We start from the raw sequence: 20,492 nt of genomic DNA on the forward strand, positions 1-20,492 counted from the left end.
TCGATCACAGTGGCGAGAAAAACCGAAGGAGCAGAATAGAAAACTTTTCTCGATCGAACGAATATTCGGACAGTGTATGTGGTTTTCGTTCAGAAATTGCATTCATTTTCAAATCGAATGTTAAAAGCAGGTGAAATGTTCAAACAATATTTGTCCATTCATTGAATGTACAAAGAATTTTCATATGAATATTATTGTTGAAAATCTATACATGTATGGGCAGCATAATCCATTCACTGCCCAGGACATTTCCAGTTATTGCAAAAACAATATAGATTCAATAGGTAATGCGATTGCCACTGTCCAGTTATCTCCCCCAATTAAGATATCGGCTGTGCCACCAAATTCAACACACTTCTCTTTTGACATTGTCACTCCACTTTATTTATGCCCTAAACTTTTCTGACACCAAACTCCTGCCACCTGGATCTCATTCACTCACGACTTTTTTTATTCTACTCCCTTATGCCAACATCTCTCTCCACTGGCATCCCCTTCTGCCTTCTAAAACATGCTCTGGTTACCTCTTTACCTAAAAAGCCCTCGTTGGATCTCACCAATTTAACCACTTTACCACCGAAGGATTTTCCTGCTTTACGTCCAGGCCACTTTTTGCAACTTGGCACTGTGCAAATTTAACTGACAATTTGCGCGGTCATGCGACGCTGTACCCAAACAAAATTTACGTCCTTTTTTTCCCACAAACCGAGCTTTCTTTTGGTGGTATTTGATCACCTCTGCGCTTTTCATTTTTTGCGATATTAATAAAAAAAATAGGGAAAATTTTGCAAAAAAATTGACATTTTCTATTTTGACAGTTAAAAAATATCCAATATATTCAATTTTTGTCATATATTTAGGCCAAAATGTATTTAGCTACATGTCTTTGACAAAAAAATTCTCAATGAGCGTATTTTTAACCGCTTTAAGACCGAAAGATTTTACCCCATTCCTGACCAGGCCATATTTTGTGTTTCGGCACTGCGTTACTATAACGGACAATTGCGCAGTCGTGCGATGCTGTATCCAAATTAATTGTCCTTTTTTTCCCCACAAATAGAGCTTTCTTTTGGTGGTATTTGATCACCTGTGCGATTTTTACTTTTTGCGCTATAAACAAAAAAAGAGCGACAATTTTGAAAAAATAACAATATTTTTCACATTTTTTTATATGAAATTCCCCCCCCAAAAAAAAGTAAAAATCTAAATTTTTTAACATTTTAGGCCAATTTGTTTTCTGCTACATATTTTTGGTAAAAAAAAAATGCAATAAGCGTATTTTGATTGGTTTGCGCAAAAGTTATCGCAGCTACTAACTACGGGAAATATTTATGTAATTTTTATTGTTTTTTTTTAACTAGTAATGGCGGCTATCTGCGATTATTTTTTGCGGGACTGCGACATTGCGGCGGACAGATCGGACCCCTAACTGACATTTTTGACACTTTTGGGGGTACCAGTGACATTACTGCAGTAATCAGTGCTATAAATATGTACTGTTACTATAATAATGACACTGGCAGGGATGGGGTTAACTTTATTGGTGATCAAGGGGTTAAATGTATGCCTGGTGCTTACTGACGTGTGTGGGGGGAGGGGATTGTATGACACAGGCACAGATCGCAGGTTCAGCTATGCTGAATCCTGTAATCTGTCCCTGCCTGTCACATAGGAGATCCGCCCGCTTTGTTTACACAAGCGGGCGGATTTCCTCACTCGATCCCCGACGATCGGGGAAGAGCGGCGGTGATCACTGCCTCTCCTCCCCTGGCCCCACTCCCGCTGGGTCTGAATACAGCGGGAGCGAGCCTCAGGCGGAGCGCACGCCCTGCCGAGAAGGTGAGGAGTCCAGCGACGTAGGTCTACATCGCTGGACGATAACGAGCCACTTTGCCGCAGTACCAGCTCAGTGAGCAAGTGGTTAAACACCTAAGACTTATCTCTTTGCTCTGATTTATCTTCAAACTCCTTGAGCAACAAGTCTACAACCCCCTGAACTGTTACCTCACTGATAAGAACCTTCTTGACCCCTTACTGCCTGCCTTTCACCCAAAACAATTCACCAAAACTACCTACCTTCAAAACAGTTGACCACCTGGTCCTCTTAAAAATAAACTCCCCCTTCTTTGCCTCCAAGACTCATTCTCATTTTACCATTCTCTTCCTCCCCATCTGAGCATTCCTTCATCAGTGCCTATGACTAATTCTCCTCCTCTCCTCTTCCTCCTTCAGTGGGGGGCCGTAGTTCTCTATCATCTAACCCCTTCTGTCTCTATGTACACCTCTTCAGTTATTAACCTTGCTTGGTTTCCAATACAATCTCTATACTAACAACACCCAAATCTTTCTATCTAGTTCATAATATTTGCCAAATGTACCCCCCCCCCAGGCTTTACCATTGAGAATATGAAGATAACTATCCTTTGTTTCTCTCATACCAGGGTACTAGATGTAATCCTGGACTCTGACTTCTCCTTTCAACTCCACATTTAATCACTGTTCAAATCTTGCTGCCTTCACCACCATAACATTTAAAAAATATGTTCCTTCTTAACCAATGACGCAACCAAGCTACTAATTCCCTCTCTTGTTATCTCTCGTCTTTGTCTTGACTACTGTAATTCCCTCCTCGATGGCCTACCTCTACACAAGATATCACCGCTTACATCTAACATGAATATTGCTGCCAGACTCATCCTCCTTTCCAACCACTCAGTGTATGCCACCCCTCTCTACCAATCTCTCCACTGGCTTCTGAGCACCCAACAAATAAAAATCTAAATATTAACTTACAAAGCCATCTACAGCTCTTCCCCCAGCTACATCACAGCCACATCTAAAAATACAAATCAAACCGTCTATTTTACTCCTCTCAGGACCTCCTGCCTTTCCAACCTATTCTGCCTCTCTAGCTAGAACTAAATCTTACTTTCTCATACAACCCATCCCCACACAGTGACTATCTTTTGTAGAGGAGCCCCAGCACACAGCCTCAGCTATGAAGGTTTTCCCATGAGACTGTGTAGAGGGGGGTGTGTCCTCTCCTTCCACTCTGGTTTCAAATTACACTCACCCACCCCCTGCCTCTGAAATCTGAGAAAAGATGCAAGAATTCAAATAAAACAGGTATCACATATCACAACTGTGATTCACCTGAGGCTAGTTACTTCACTGGGTATATGTAAGGGATTACAACCACTTTAACAAAGTCTGAAGCCTAAAAAAGCTTTGAAACTAGCATTTTAAAGTGAAGATTAGCAATAGTAGTCCCTGTGCTTCTCTCATGATTATTTTCCTTTAAATAGGCCTTAGCTATCCTCCAGGTTGCCTGTTTAATAACTACTGTAAAACACTGGCCTCGTATTTTACAAGCATACACAAAGAAATGTAATGGTATTTTTTTTTAGCAATACCAGCTATTCCAATATTGTACATGTATTAGGAATGATAAACATTACAGGGCAGTAAATTTCATGTTAAATCTAGCAGCCCTAAGTGAATATGTTTACTGAAGGTGTAATGTCTCAGCTGTGTGTTGCTTGAGGTACACAGCTTCACATCAAGTAATAAACCAAATCTCAATGAAAGAAGCGCTGGTTTCTTTAACTGATGCAACCTTTACTGAGATATAATCCATGCATGTACATTTACATATGAATATGTAGATATGTGGGTATGGACATGAGAGGATATGAAAGTGGTAAAACTGTGAAACAAACATATGAGAGACAGGTATAAGTATGGCTATTCAAACATCATACATTATACATAGTTATACAAAAGACAGGGACTAACTAAAGCCCCGTACACACGTACCGATTGTCGGCCGAATGATCGGCCGTCTTTTGTCCTGTGCTGTTTTGTTGGTTGAAAAGTGCTCAAGACTGCACACGAATTTTGTCGGACAACAACAACCAACTGCAGAAGTGATGTCATGTTCTGGTCTATTTTTTGTGTGTTTTTTCTTCACTGAGCATGCCCAGTCTTGATCATCACATTTTTGTCGGCCGAAAATCTGTACTGACTGACGAACAATCGGCTGTTCTTTGTTGGCCAACAAAAATTTTATAGCCTGCACACCAGATTTTGTTTGGCCGAAAAGTCGCAGTCGGTTGTCGGAAGCATCATACTAACAAGCCGACAATCGGCCGATCGGACGTTGGCCGAATATTTATGGCCGACAATCGGTACGTGTGTACGGGCCTTAACATGTGCTTACTTACTACATACTGGAACACATATTATCTATACAAATGTCTAACATCCCTCCATACAGGCTGAACTAGCAAATCCTTTACTTACAGGCTTTTGGTGTTCATCAGGTTTGCAATAGATTAGCTTTAGAAGTCCTGAGGGTCTGGTCCCTACGGTGGCTAAAGCTGGAATAAATAGACAAGTTTAGACTTGCCCAAGGCAGTAGAGAGAAGACCCGCCCCTAGGCTACAAGAAAATGGAGGGTCTTAAAGGGACAGACACTGTTGAGTGCCAAGCATATGATATACAGTGCGAAGGCAGCACAGAAGGTATGGATACAATTATTATTACCCTGTGTAAGATCAGATCTGTTAGCATATTTCTCTGCAAAAAAATGATTACAGTATCAGTTTTAAAGCCATATAAAGAATTAGAGAGAAATTTGCCTCTTTTCTCATTCTGCTGTAGCATTTACCCCCAAAGGAAATAAACGGGATCCCCCCCCCCCCCCTCCTTTTAGAGGCTGCCAGGCCCAAGTACCAGCTCCAGAGCACACCAACAAACACAACCTCAGTCTAGGGGTTGTCTTTTTGAGGACAGGAGGTAGGGATAAGTGTGCAGGGTACTCTAAAAACACATGCAGGTATCTATCAGATGACAGTTTCTCAAGCAAAGTTCTTTGCTTGAGAAATCACCTTTTGTAAAAACAATAAATGCACATGTCAGGTAAAAAAAATGTGCATTTATTATTTTTTTTACACTGCAGCCTGTAAAGTATTGCACCGGCAATCATTGGATCGCAGAGTCAATGTCAGGCTCCTGCAGACACTCAGTATAGATGTTTGCCTCTACCTCCTGTATAGGTAGACAATTACTGTATTGCAGGAAGAATCAATGAACTACAAGAGTGCTCATCAGCACCCTTGCAGCTCATTGAGAACTACAATACGTCTGCCGTAGTGGCAGTTGAGGCTTGTGGCTTGTTCATTCACAGATCTGTGTGAATGAATGAGGTGGTAGTGTGGGTGAAGCCTTGGATCAGAGGAAGATCAGGGCGGGGGAGGGGTGGCGAGGACTGGAGCACAGTAACATGTTGCACCCTATATATGAGTGTAACCTGTTATAAAAGGTGGATTTATCCTTCAAATATTGCTGGAAGTAAAGGGGACAGCTGGCTAATCTGAAACTCTGTAACAGCAGTCACAGTCCATGTAGCACACGTTGGCATCTGACCCTCAAAGTACTAGCACCTCTGGAACTCTAGGCAAAGTCCTACTCACAATGTCCAAAGATAGCTCCCCAACCAGCCTCCCTGATGCTCTTCATTGAAAGGGTTCCCTATTCTATCTGAGCTTCACAGGCAGAGTCTTCCAGCAGATTTCCTTAAGTCCAAGTTTCTGAAAGGCCCTCAGCCAAGCGCATGCTGCGGCTTAACAGCTACAGCTCTTCAGTTACACAGGCTGCCTCCCAGGGGCAGAAGCCACAGAAGAGGGAGGTGATCAGGCCCTCCCAAACATTTCTCTTCTCCCCAGACCCCAGACACACCTTCTGGCCCCCTCCCCAGGGATTGGTTGAGGTCAGATAAATATTCATAACCCATTGACTAACCCCCTTCTCTATTTCTGGAAGCTTTTTCCAGAGGCAGGCAGGGCCAATCAATCACCAGGCTTTAGGAGACCTGACCAGGCCAAAAAAATAAAAGCTGATGATGACTGTACAGGTATGTCACATAAAAGTAATTGTAAAGTCTTGTTTTTTTCTATTAAAATAACAAACATGTTATACCCTCGTGCTCTTTACAGTGGATTTGCACAGAGCAGCCCAGATTCTCTTCTTCTTGGGTCCCTGGCTGGATCTCCTGGCCCCCTTCCTCCTGTTGAGTGCCCCAACAGCAAGCAACTTATGGGCACACCCAAGCTGAGCTTCAGCTCCGTGTATCCATTCAGACACAGAGCCATGGTTCGGCCCTACCCCCTCTCTCTCCTGATTGGCTAACTGAGTTTGAGTGACAGCAGCGGGAGCCAATAGTGCAGCTGCTGTGTCTCAGCCAATCAGGAGGGAGAGTCCTGGGCTGACAAGGCACTTGTGGACATCGCTGGATAGAGACCGTGTTCTTCGGCAGTGGGTTTACTGCCCCCTTCCTGATCGTCAGACATCAGCTTCTGAAAAAGTAAACCTTCAAAGAAAACCTTAGGCTCAGTGGACCGTCTTGACAAAGAATTTCCTAGCCATGAATGGATTGTAAATAAATAAGTACATATGATATTTGTCTCTGTTGATGTTTCAACCATCCTATATAAATATATGATTCTAACTTAAAAAAAAAAAAAGAGATGGGCCCCAGGTAGGTATTAGGGGGCTGAGGGGGGGCTGTTGCACACAGAAGGCTTTTTATCTTAAAGCATAGAATGCATTAGGTTTAAAAAAAAAAAAAAATCTTCTGACTTTACAACCACTTCTAGTCCAAGCATATCAAACTCAGTGGGCTGAATTGAAAGTAGTTAAAGTGACACTAAACTCTAGTTTAAAAAAAATCCAAGTATGTATTCTTAACTCTTAAGTACCTTTTGCTTTTTAAAGATTTGGAGGAGTCTGACCCTCCAAATCTTTATAATTTTCTAAGCTGTTAGGCGTCATTCACACTGTATTTCTGTGCCAGCTGCGGCAAGTATCCAGTGGGTTCCTGTAGCTGTATTACAGATAGATTCTGATCAGGACCAGCACGAGATTAAGGCGGCTTAGGCAACCGCTTTAGGGTGCCAAGATTGTGGGGAGGGGGGTTGGAAAAATCTGAATCCCCAGCCCAGGACTGCTGATAAAGGGGGAAGCATCAGTCCTCTTGCACCAGGCCTGGTCTGGTCCAGCAGGATGGTCTTGGCAGAAGGGAATCAGATATAGACAGAAGAGGGGGTGATTGGTGCAGCAGGGGGGCAATTAAAGGAACCCATCCCCTGTTTGTCTCCCTTTGCAGCAGCTAAAAGCTTGCTTCTCCTCCCCTCCCTCCTGACAGATTTCTGCTGCTACAAGGGGAGACAAACAGGGGATTAGTTCCTGTAATTACCCCCCCCCCCCCACGTACCGATGCACCATCATCTAACCCCTGGCTACCCGGGCCCCCTGTTTGCTGGGGCAGCTCTGCTGTCTTACTTCCTCTCCCCTCCCACCGGCTGCTTTCAGGTTGGAAAGCGGGTAAAGCAGCTGGTGATTATGTCATATTACCCAGCTCTTTCCCTTTGTGACCAATCACTCACTGTGTTCATTCATACATGAAGCAAAGTAAACTGTGTTGGTTATGTTGCTGCTGGGGGCCTAATATACAGTATTTAGATACAAAAAAAGCATATGCTGTTTGTGTATTTGAAGACCTGCAACCTTTAACCTGTTTCTGTTTTAAAGTAATGTTTTGGTATTCTGGTTGTGTTTTAACCCCTCATTTAACCCCTCATATATGAAACCTCACAGTAAAGGGTCTTTATCAGTGAGGTTGAATATATGCACTGCTTTGTTTGTGTGGAGAGCACGAACCCAGCACAAAAACTGAGCTGTCAGTGACGCAAACAAAAGATCACCTGATCACTGTAATAGCTGTCATAGATTGTTATGTGATTGGCTGTTATAGTGCTCATTCACTTTGCAGCCAGTCCCTGCATTGTTTTCTTCTCTTGAATGGAGAAAACGATACATCTTATAATTTCCTCCTCGCTCCTCGCTTTGTAAACAAAAAAAGTGTGTAAAAAATGATTTAAAAAAATAAAGCTAAAATAGCCAGCTCAAGGTTTGATCTAGGAGTGTCGGGGTTACGGTTAAGGCCCATGCACACTTGACGGAAATCGGACGAAATATCCTCCGATTTTTCTCTCTCTTGCTCAGCGTTCATTACCGTTTTTAGTTGACAGTGCATAATGTTCACTAAATTTCTCATCCGATTTTTTTTTTTTGGGACGTTTGTTCCTAGACTTCCGGGTCGTCAGCAATCAGATCATGTGCGGTCTTTCGTATCCAATTTTTCACTGACGTACTGCATATACATTAAACGAAAATTGGTCGTGCTGGGGACGGACGATAAAAATTTTGGCGTTTGTCCCTCCGTCTTTTTTTGTTGAAAATGTCGGCATCGGCTACTGAACACACTAGGCGAAAATCGTACGATTTTACCTGGGACGGGAATTTTCGGGAGATTTTCTACTAATGTGTACCCCACTTTAGGGTCAGAGGTAATGTCAGAGGCTGAGGTCAAAGGTCAGGGTCAATGTACTTAGTGTTAGTGCGTTTTAGGTAGGATGAAAAAAAAAATATGAGCACTGTTGTTTCTGGGACTTACTACGGGTACAGGCAACAAATAACAGAGTGATGTGTGGTATCTCTGTGACTGCCAGGAGCAGGATAACTTATTTTGGGTTGTTCTTTGGTGGTAGATTATGGTAATAGCAAGAAATATACATCTAATTAAAAAAACATTATATTGTTTTACTATTTAATGCTAGTTTTCCTTTGAAAAATCAAGAAATATTCATTAAAATGTATCACCAAATGAAAACCCAATTTGTCCTGAAAAAAAAAAAATACAAGGTATAGTTCACCTGTATACACTATGTAGCTGGGATGAAATGTACAGTTTTACTAACACTTGTCAAAGTTGCAAAACTGTATGCATGCATTAGGATTTTGTTTTACTCTTTGTCATGAAGGGGTTAATAAAAGGCTGCTATGGCAATTTGATTCAAATTTGTGTTTTCTAATTTTTTTTTTTTTTATTCTATGGAAGTTGTTTTGGGATGGCTAACCGGAAGGTAATGGGGAAATGGCTGGGGACATCTGTTCTACCATATTTAAGTTTAAACATTTGTAAAAATGTAAAATAGAACAGACCCAACCCTATTATACAGTATATTTTCTTTAAGGACCACCATACTGTGTTTTGAAAGTGACCCACATAGCTATAATTACTCTGCCTCCTTCAATAGGAAGATTACAGTAAAAGAACTGTGAACCAGGGCTTTTTTTTCTCAGAGTAGGGACAGGAACTCCTCCCTTGTCTCCGCCCCCTACCCACCCCCAAGCACATACCTTGGTCCCACTTCCTACCCACCTCCCAGTACTTTTATGGCACTTTTCCACTGCAAGTACCTGCTCGTACCGGCTCGGCCCTGCTTGGCACGGTTTGCTTTTCCACTGCTGGTACCGCATGGTACGGTGTTGGAACGGTTCGGTACGGTACGGTATAGGTTTGCTTTTCCACTAAAGTAGTACTAAAGTTAAGTGGGTGGGATAACAACGGGGTGAGTGGGATTCTCTGACCAATCAGTGGCTAGTAGTGACTGCATGCAAAGGATTGTGGGATATGGTACCAGTTTGGTACCTGTTTGAACCACAATCGAGTAGGTAATGTTTTTTCAGAGCCGTACCGTACCGTATCGTTCGGTTCCATGCAGTGGAAAAGCAAACCTATACCGTACCGTACCGAACCGTTCCGACACTATACCATGCGGTACCAGCAGTGGAAAAGCACAAAAGCGTGCCGAACCGTTACGGTTCCATGCAATGGAAAAGTGCCATAGTATCATTCTGTGGTGCTAAGAAATCTGTATGGAACGTGTTAAATAAAACAAGAAAAGAAGCAAAAGAAATCCCATGCAGCCAGCAACAATAGACCCCCCCAGAAACAAGAGATCACCCACACAACAATGCCCCCCCCACAACAAAATACCACCCCAGCAACAATAGACCTCCAGCAGCAACATTAGATTCTCCAGCAGCCAGCAATAATAGACCCCTCTCTCTCAACAGTAGATCCCTCCTAGCAACAACTGACTCCCCAGAAATATAAGATCCCTCCCAGCAGTAATAGATCCTTCTCCAGCAACAATAGACCCCCATGCAAAAATAGATCCCCACTAGCGACAATAGATCCCCCAGCAGCCATCATCAATACACCGTTCAGCACACCCACGCACCCCTTGCACTTAAATACAATCAGTGTTGAAGGTGCCGGAAATGCGTTCCTCCTGAAAAAAACCCCTGCTCTGAACAATAAGACCATGTACACTTTTGCCTTAGTGAATGTTTCTGTGTAATTGGGCTTTAACCACTTGCCGACCACCAGTAGTACAGGTCGGCTCTGTCCCGTGAAACATCATAACTGTATGTCGCTTCGCAGGACCGCAAGTGGGGGCACGCGCGTGCCCATTCGCCACAGGGGAAGCCGCCGGGCACCTGCGATCGCTCCCCGTGGAGACAGAACGGCAGTCTGCTGTTGTAAAAACGGCAGACCGCTGTTATGTCAGCAATGAACACAGGGCTCCTATGTTCCTCCTATTTAGGAACACAGGTCCCTGTGTTTATTCCATAAGTACATCCTCTACACAGTTAAAAAGCACCCCCTAGGGACACATTTACCCTTTTGATCACCCCTGGTGTTAACCCCTTCCCTGCCAGTGTCATTATTACAGTAACAGTGCATACATTTAGCACTGATTACTGTGGTAATGTCACTGGTTCCCCCAAAAGTTGCAAAAATGTCAGTTAGGTGTCCAATCTATCAGGCTGCAATGTCGCAGTCCCGCTAAAAATCGCTGGACCACCGCTATTACTAGTAAAAGTAAATAAATAAATAAAAATGACAAATCTTTCCCCTAGTTTGTAGATGTGATTACGTTTGCGCAAACCAATCAATATACTCTTATTGAGATTTTTTTTTACCAAAAATATTTAGCAGAATGCAAATTGGCCTAAAATAAAGAAAAAATGTGATTTTATTATTATTTTTTTTTTTTTGGGAATGTTATATAGCAGAAAGTGAAAAGTATTGTTTTTTTTTTGTATTTTTTTTCAGAATTATTGCTCTTTATTTGTTTATAACACAAAAAAAATAACTGCAGATGTGATCAAATACCACCAAAAGAAAGCACTATTTGTGGGAAAAAAAGGACATCAATTTTATTTAAGTACAGCGTCGCACGAGTGCGTAATTGTCAGTTAAATTAACGCAGTGCCGAATCGGAAAAAATGGTCTGGTCATTAAGGGTGAAAAGTGAAAACCTTCCTCTCTAGAAGTGGTTAATAACAAGCACTGGGCAGTGTTATTTTCATTTTCAGCATAACTTTCAATGCTGAAAACTAAACAAATATAAAATTTGAATTTAGGGCAGGCTTACACTGTTCAAACCATTAATGGGCAGGTTGAATGTACCAAGTTGATCGATCGGTCAACTTTGGTACAATCAGGCTTCCGTATTTACTTGCGATTATCGCTAGCAGCTGCAATAGCCTCTAGCAATAATCACTGTCTTCTCCTGGCCGGGACTGCTTCCCCTGCCTGCCTCTGCCCCCTGCTAGGAAACAATTGCTGATTCCCGTGTCAACACTGACTGTGTTGATGGGGAAAGTGTACAAATTTATTTCCTGCAACCCATGGTTGAGTTTGGCAATTCTAGAGAAATGCCTAAATAATGTATTACAATTTAACTGAACCCATTCGATTTTAGTCAACTAAAATGTAATGGAGATCTTAGTCGACTAAAATATGACTAAAATTAAAACAGTTCAGATGACTAAAATACGACTAAAACTGAAATGGCATTAAACTCAAAAGACTATGACTAAAACTAAATCAAAATTTGACGTCACAATTCACACTGGCACTGTGGAATAAAATGGTAGGGCCAAATGTTAAAACGGTAGGCCCCAAAAAAAAAAAAAGGATGGAATAATCTAGTAGGCCCAAACCGAACTCAGTACTTTTTCTATGTTTGGACTTTTTAAAAAGATGAGTTTTTAACATATTATGTTAAAGCAATATGAAAATGTTCATTAAGCCACCTTCCAGGATCTCACAACTGATCTGACATTTCCTTTTTTTTTTCTTTAGCTTTCTTTAAAGGGATTGAAAAGGCAGAAGGTTTTTTATATTAATGCATTCTATGCATTAGGATAAAAACCCCTTTGTGTGTAGCAGCCCCCCTAGAACTTACCTGAGCCCCATCTCTATCCAGCGTTGTCCATGAGTCCCTCTGCAATCCAGGACTCTCCTTCCTGATTGGCTGAGACACAGGCTCCTGCTGCTGTCAATCAAAGTCAGTTAGCCAGTCAGGAGAGAGAGGGGGCAGGGCCAAACAGCAGCTCCGTGTCTGAACGGACACCGGGAGCTGCAGCATGGCTTGGGTGCCCCCATAGCAAGCTGCTTGCTGTGGGGGCACTCAACAGGAGGGAGGGGCCAGGAGCAGCGAAGAAGGACCAGAGAAGAGGAGGATGTGGGCTGCTCTGTGCAAATCCACTACTCAGAGGAGGTAAGTATAACATGTTTGTTATTTAAAAAAAAAAAAAAAAAGCGAGACTTTACAATCACTTTAATAGATACATTTTTCATACTTTATCATCAAAACACTGCTGTCTGTATCTTTCTGTATCTTAGGCTGGGACCAATGGTTACATGGCACCTGAAATTCTGAAGGAAGAGAATTACTCATATCCTGTAGATTGGTTCGCAATGGGTTGCAGCGTGTATGAAATGATTGCAGCCCAAACACCTTTCAGAGATCCAAAGGAAAAGGCAAACAAGGACGAGGTGAAACGGAAGACACTGGAGGACCCAGTTACATTTAACCATCCAAACTTCACTGCAGAGGCCAAGGATATAAGCAAACTCTTTTTAGCTAAGAAACCAGAGGAACGATTGGGAAGCAGGTGAGGAAAGCCCAATTTGCCTTGTGTGTACAAAAAATCACATAATATTTCTTCTTTTGCAAATAATTTGTCTCCAGTAAAAGTTCTTATTTGTTATTTTTTTTTTTTGGATGGACATATGTGCTTATGTACAAATATACACATACACAAATATGTACATCTTCAGTACACCAAAGTAATAAATGGGCTCCCAGCCAGGAGAGAAGCATCTGCTCCATGTGCCTGGCTGCCCTTCCCACAACACCTCCACTATACTATATTGCAACTATGGAAAACTTAAAAATGATGGATGCAGTGGGGCTGTGAATGCAGTGGGGTTGTGTCTGCATTGCAAGGGTTGTTTAGTCTAGGAGAGAGTTTTTGTACTTTACCTCACCTGATCCCCTACTCTCCCGGTAGATGGTGTTTCCCCATGCTCTGGCGGTGGACTATCCCCCAGCGCAGGGTCGGACTGGCCTACTGGGATACCGGGAAATTTCCAGGTAGGCTGGCACAGCTGCATGCCCTGGGGATGCTTTGAGGGCGGCAGCGCCCATAAAAAATATGGCTGCGGCCAGGCTCAGGCTGACATGTCAACTGCTCAGGAAAGCCTGTACACACTCGGCCATTCTCGGGCAGGTGGGTGCATGCGGGTGGCGCCATTTTTAAATGTAAGGCAGCAGTGGCGTTCTGTCTGGCGGTGGCGCGTGCCTCATCACAGCCAGGTAAGACCGCTCTGCAGCCTCTGACATCTCCTGTACCATGCCTGCAGTCCTTGCATCTCCTGTACCATGCCCGCAGCCCCTGCGTCTCCTGTACTATGGCTGCAGCCCCTGCATCTCCTGTACCATGCCTGCTGCTTCCTCCTGTACCATGTCCGCAGCCCCTGCATCTCCTGTACCAAGCCCGCTGCCTCCTCCTGTACCATGCCCGCAGCCCCTGCATCTCCTGTACCATGCCCGCAGCCCCTGCTTCTCCTGTACCATGTCCGCAGCCCCTGCATCTCCTGTACCATGTTCGCAGCCTTTGCATCTCCTGTACCATGTCAGCAGCCCCTGCATCTCCTGTACCATGTCCACAGCCCCTGCATCTCCTGTACCATGTCTGCAGCCCCTGCATCTCCGGTACCATGTCTGCAGCCCCTGCATCTCCTGTACCATGCCCGCAGCCACTTACATTTCTTCCTGTACCATGTCGATGACCTCTGAAATCTCCTGTACCATGTCCGCTGCCTCTAACATCTCCTGTACCATGTCCGCAGCCTCTGATCATCTCCTCCTGTACCGTGTCCGCAGCCTCTGACCATCTCCTCCTGTACTGTGTCCGCAGCCTCTGAACATCTCCTCCTATACTGTGTCTGCAGTCTCTGACATGTCCTCCTGTACCATGTCCGCAGTCTCTGACACTTCCTCCTGTACCATGTCCTCCGACATGTTCTCCTGTACCATTTCCGCAGCCTCTGATCATCTCCTCCTCTACCGTGTCCGCAGCCTCTGACCATCTCCTCCTGTACTGTGTCCGCAGCCTCTGAACATCTCCTCCTATACTGTGTCTGCAGTCTCTGACATGTCCTCCTGTACCATGTCCGCAGCCTCTGACACTTCCTCCTGTACCATGTCCTCTGACATGTTCTCCTGTACCATGTCCGCAGCCTCTGACATGTCCTCCTGTACCATGTCCGCACAGCCTCTGACCACCTCCTTTTGAACAAGAAAATAATGACGTTATGCTGTTGGGCTGGTATAATAATGCTATGAGACTGGTATGAAATTATTTCCAGAGCTGGTTTTTATTTCCCAGTCCGGCCCTGCCCCAGTGTCATCATGGACCCTGCATTTGTCTTGATGACGCCAGGACCGTAGATTGCTGGAGCATGGGCTGAAGACACTGCAGGGACTGGTGCAGCAGGAGGAGTGGGTAAGTAGATCCTCTTTTCTATGTCCCCTAGACCTAGTCCATTGTATCCATCAATACATAATAAGCTAAAACAATGCATATACAGTGGGTATAGAAAATAATCACCCCCATTTAAAATAATCAAATTTTGTTGCTTTGCAGCCTGAAAAGAAGACAGACACAGTTTGTGTTTTATCCAGCTGTATTTATTCAGTGCACCTTATAACATCCAAGTAAGAGATATAACACCAACATTTCAGAAAAAAATGAATACAAAAACAGAATCAGTGAGTTGGAAAAAGGATCACCCCCTTCTAAAAATGACGTAAACTCAATCAGGTGTAGCTAATCACCTTCTCATGGGCATACAAAGCTAATTGACTTACATCTGTGATTAGCTGTAGTCATTTGATTAGCTCAGCATGAAAAGAGCTTTCCTGGAGCATTTCAGTCCCTGGTAGTTCACCTGAAGTAAACAATCAACTATGGGTGACAAGGCAATGTCAAAAGATCTCCAGGATAAAGTTGTGGACAGGCACAAGTCAAGAGATGGATACAAAAAAATGTCAAAGCCTTTATCAATGTCTAGAAGCACACAAAAGTTATTAAGAACTGGAAGGTATTTGGTACAATACAGACCCTCCCTAGATCAGGACGTTGCTCTAAACTGGATGAAAAAGCCAGGAGACTGGTCAGAGAGGCTACAAAGAGGCCTACAGCAACTCTGAAGCAGTTGCAGGTATTTATGACAAAGAGTGGTCATTGTGTGCATGTGACAACAATATCTCAAATTCTCCATAAATGTTTCTTGTATGGGAGGGTTACAAGAAAAAAGCCACTCCTCAAGAAAGGCCACATGCAGTCACGACTGAGCTTTGCCAAAACGCACCTTGAAGATTCTGAGGCCACGTAGAAAAAGGTGTTATAGTCAGATAAGACTAAAATTAAATTATTTGGCCTCAACACCAAACGATATGTCTGACGGAAATCCAATACAGATCACCATCCAAATAACACCATTCCTACAGTAAAGCATTGATGGAGGTGGTAATACCCTGTTATTGGGGTGTTTCTCCACAGCAGGGACTGGAGCACTTGTCAGGAAAGAAGGAAAACTGGATAGGGCAAAATACTGTCACATTCTGAGGAAAATCTGCTGCCCTCTGTCAGAAAGTTGTCAATGGAAAGATTTACTTTCCAACATAACAATGACCCAAAACACACAAAAAAAAAAATGACCACACAGTGGTTGAAGGAGAAGGTGAATGTGCTTGCATGGCCTAGTCAGAGCCCAGACTTAAACACCATTGAAAATCTGTGGAATGACTTGAAGACTGCAGTCCACAAACAGTCACCTTAACATTTAATTGAACTGGAGCAGTTCTGCAAAGAAGAGTGGGCAAATATTGCAAAGTCTAGATTAGGGTGACCAGACGTCCCGGTTTCCAGGATTGAGGACACTGTCCCCGATCCAAGTCTGTCCCTGGTTTTGTCCCCTGATTCAGGGGCGGATCAATGTAGACAAGGCATCCCATGCTGGCTGAGAAACAGCCTGGTGGCTCAGATGCAGACGCCCCTGCTGGACAATCTCACTGCCACTCCTGCTGCTGTTCAGTGGAGGAGAGGCAGAGCCACAAATTGACTGTGTAGAGGGCTGAGAACGGGAGATGAATAGATGGGGGGAGGGGGGTCTGTTTGTACACAGGTGAGGGCAGGGGGGGAGCAGGGGTCAGCTGCATGGAGAGATGGGAAGTTTAGCTGTTGTGGGGGAAGGGCTAAGAGGTGGCTGCAGAAATAATCTGTGAGAGAAGGGTGCAGAGGTGAGCTATGGATGTGGAGGAAGAAGTGTCCTCTGTGCATGGAAAACCTCTGAACCCTGCACTCTATGTCTAACACCCTCCTGTATATTATGTAGTCCTGTGCCCAGCGCTCTGTGTATTATGTAGTCCTGTGCCCAGCGCTCTGTGTATTATGTAGTCCTGTGCCCAGCGCTCTGTGTATTATGTAGTCCTGTGCCCAGCGCTCTGTATATTATTTAGTCCTGTGCCCAGAGCTTTGTGTATTAAGTAGTCCTGTGCCCAGCACTCTGTGTATTATACAGTCCTGTGCCCAGCGCTCTGTGTATTATGTAGTTCTGTGCCCAGCACTCTGTGTATTATGCAGTCCTGTGCCCAGCACTCTGTGTATTATGCAGTCCTGTGCCCAGCGCTCTGTGTATTATGTAGTCCTGTGCCCAGCACTCTGTGTATTATGTAGTCCTGTGCCCAGCACTCTGGGTATTATGCAGTCCTGTGCCCAGTGCTCTGTGTATTATGCAGTCCTGTGCCATTTGCCAATAAAAAAAAAAAATATGTCCCCAGATTTAATTTTAAAAATCTGGTCACCTTAGTCTAGATGTGCCAAGTTAGTAGAGACAATTCCAAAGAGACTAAAGGCTGTTATTAAAGCAAAAGGTGGTTAAAAAAATAATGACACAATGGGATACTTTTTCCAACTCCAAGTGAGATATACAGTAACACCAACTTTTTTCTGACATGTTGGTGTTACTGTTTATCTCACTTGGATGTTATAAGTTGCACTGAGTAGATACAGTTGGATAAAAAAAAAAATGTGTCTGTCTTCATTTCAGGCTGCAAAGCAACAAAATAGGATTATTTAAAGGGGAATGATTATTTTCTGTGCCCACTGTACAAATTTATTATTTCTGCACAGTGGAACTTCAGAAGTTATGAAATCTCAACGCGACTCAGTTTTTGCTTCTTCAGGAGATAAATTGTGCTAGTAATAGCACAAATGATCATTTTTTTCACAAACATAACACTCGCATATGTCTTTCAATCCCTGGGGTACCCTCCTCCTATACTAGTTGTGAGTAACTCTCTAAATACACGTTGTTATTTATATGTGAGTTTTATGTTTGTGAAAATAATGATCATTATATTACCAGCACAGTTTATCTCCTGAAGAAGCAAAAACTGTGAAACACGCTGAGATTTCACAGCTTCAGAAGTTCCATCAAGCAGAATTAGTGCCGGTTCACACTACGTCGCTCCGACTTAGGGGGCGACCTGTGAAGTCGCGTGCAGCGCGACTTCGGCGCGACTTGCACGGACTTCATAAAATGAATGTCTTTGCAAGTCGCTCCAGGTCGCCCGAAGTAGTACAGGACCCTTTTTCTAAGTCGGAGCGACTTGTGTCGCTCCTATTAGAACCGGTCCTGTACTACTCAATGGACCGTGACGGTGCGTGACTTGCCAGGATGACCAAGTCGCCTGGCAAGTCGTATTAGTGTGAACCGGCACTTAAAATATGCTTGTATATGCATACGTATTGATGGATACAGTGGACAAATAGCTGGGAGTGTCTGGTATATTCTTTTGAAAATGTACAATATATATCAAAATGGTTTTTAATGTTTTGTGTGCAATGAAATGTAAACTTTTTATAACTGCAATTTATTTCCTTCCAGTCCCAAGATGATATAACACCATTAAAGCCCCACACTTTGCTTAATTATGTACTGTAGGAGGATTTGTTTCATCTCTGTGTAACATCCGAGGCTGGTCACTTCACTGGTCATATGTAAGGGTTTACAACCACTTTTAGTGCCAGTGATTATTCAAAGTTTTGTACACGTATTTAGTAAAATTAAAATAATGAAAATAAAATATATATAAAAATTAAATGGAATGTCTCATCCAGGGTAGAGTGAGCAAACCAAAAAATGAGAACAAACGCGGATACTGTATACACATGTACACCAGATGCAGGTTGTAATGTGAAAATGTTATTCATTTTAAAAGGTGACCCACCTTTCACCAAATTACGAGTTATAAATCTCACTTCTTACTCATGCTGTACCTTCTGGTTTGCTTAATAATATTGTATATTTTTTTATAAGTTTAATAATAAGAATTCTTTGCCAAACGTAAATTAAAATCATTACTAAGTTATTATTTACATCTGTACATGTTGAATTTATTAGCACATATGCACAATTAAGGAATGTCTATGTATAAGTAGAGGCGGGGGTGATCTGACTCAATTTAAAAAAGCAGTATATGGGCAAAACTTGTTTGAATCAGCTGACGGGGAGCTAAAGTCTGCTGTGGGCTGATGTCACAGACCAGCACCGGTCTTTGAGAGGATCCCAACAATAATGTCGGGATCCACCTAGGTTCCTGACCGGCAGCTGGCTCAGCCTCTCAGTGCACCGCTTAAGAGCCTAAGCCAGCCACTCCCACCCCCTTTCCTGCCTGGCACTCAGTTGTGCATTGGAGGGGCAGAGCAGAGAGCAGTGATTGACAGACACCGCTCTCTACTCAGAGCAGACCTGAGAAGTAAACGATCAGCAATCACGTGATAGCTCAGTTCTCGAGCTTAGAGGCAGTGGGGGACAGCTGCAGCATTGAATCGATGCTGCATCCCGGTATGTATAGTTTTTTTTTACAATCCCAAACTTTTCCTTCAAGGGCTTGTGTAGATAGACAATGCTTTTGCATTAATTGGTGCATTTGGGAGTTTTATATACTAATGATTTCAGTCTGAGTTGCTTTACAGATGCATCTGACTTACGGTTGACCTCTTTCTAAGCTGCATCAAGCTGCTTCAAGTTGCTTTTGCATTCCTTTTGGCTTTTTTGGGGTAAAAAGCTATTCTATTGTGAATAAATGTTAATGCACATGTAGCAGTACTCCCATGGGAGCTGATGAGTGTGGGTTCCCCTGGGTTACCATTAGCAATAGTAGGACATTTTACCATGTTTCCATGTGTGATTACCTCAGACAGGGACCAGTCCAGTTTCTTTGGTTTTTAGGGTTTATTGAGAACGTGGATAGGAGAAGGGATGAGTGGGATACTCCAACAACTGAACTATGCACAAAATAGGCAGGGACTATATTGAATTGCTGATTGACGCTGGTTAGCGCTGGCTGACGCTGACTGACGCTGGTCACAGCTATGCTGCTTACTTTAGCTTCACTTTTGACTGTGAAAAGTCCTTTTAGCTCCCTAAGGTACTCTTTCCTGAGGTAGCTGACTTGTAGTGCAGACTGTACTGCTGAGACACTTCAGGGCCCTTCCTGGCGCCCTCTTTATTCCCTATTCTTCAGGGTTTCACAACTTGGCACCCCCTTTACTGCAACATCATGGGTTAGCTGGCTTTCTGATCCCCTTGACCTCTCTGGAGTAGTTCCCTCTCTTAGGCAGACCCCTGGGAAGATCTTGAGTACTCACAACACTGGTTTTCCAGAAGAATCCTGCCCCACCGCTCCACTTGGTCAGCACACACTGGATCCTTCACAGCACAGCTCATCCCCTGGTCCCTAGGCTGACTGCCTGGACCACCTTCCTTAGCAACAGGAGGAGAGACAACCGTCGCCCTCCTCCTGGGACCTGGCTTCCCACCCAAAGACACCCTGTCACATGCCCCCCTCCTATTTATGTGCCATCCCAGGATGTATTGCAGGAATGCCCTCCCACTGGAACTGACATAAAACAGAGTGCGTCACTGGCTAGTTTTCCTCCACTGTCCAATGAGCTCCCTCATTGGCTGCAGTTGGGGACACTCCCTCAGTCCCAGTGAATCACACTTGGAAACATGTGACAGGCTCAACTAACAGATCAGACCCTCCTGATAAGCAGAACAGGGCCATAACTATGCTTTACTTAGCACCTACCTAGGATGGTGCTACACACACAAGCCCTAAGGCTGCATTCACACCTGAGCATAGCGATTTTGC

The 20,492-nt window shown here is 43.6% G+C and overlaps 1 protein-coding gene across 1 annotated transcript in view; it reads left to right on the plus strand.

Moving 5' to 3' along the window:
* Positions 1–20,492, plus strand: part of GRK7 (G protein-coupled receptor kinase 7) — a 108,418-nt gene that overhangs the window by 64,225 nt on the left and 23,701 nt on the right. Inside the window, exon 3 of the mRNA XM_082248913.1 lies at positions 12,605–12,876. Within this exon, the coding sequence (XP_082105039.1) occupies positions 12,605–12,876 (272 nt within the window). The remainder of the gene's footprint in view (positions 1–12,604; positions 12,877–20,492) is intronic.

This window comes from Pelophylax lessonae (assembly GCF_965119305.1).
Source record: "Pelophylax lessonae genome assembly, chromosome: 3".
Classification (NCBI taxonomy): Eukaryota; Metazoa; Chordata; class Amphibia; order Anura; family Ranidae; genus Pelophylax; species Pelophylax lessonae.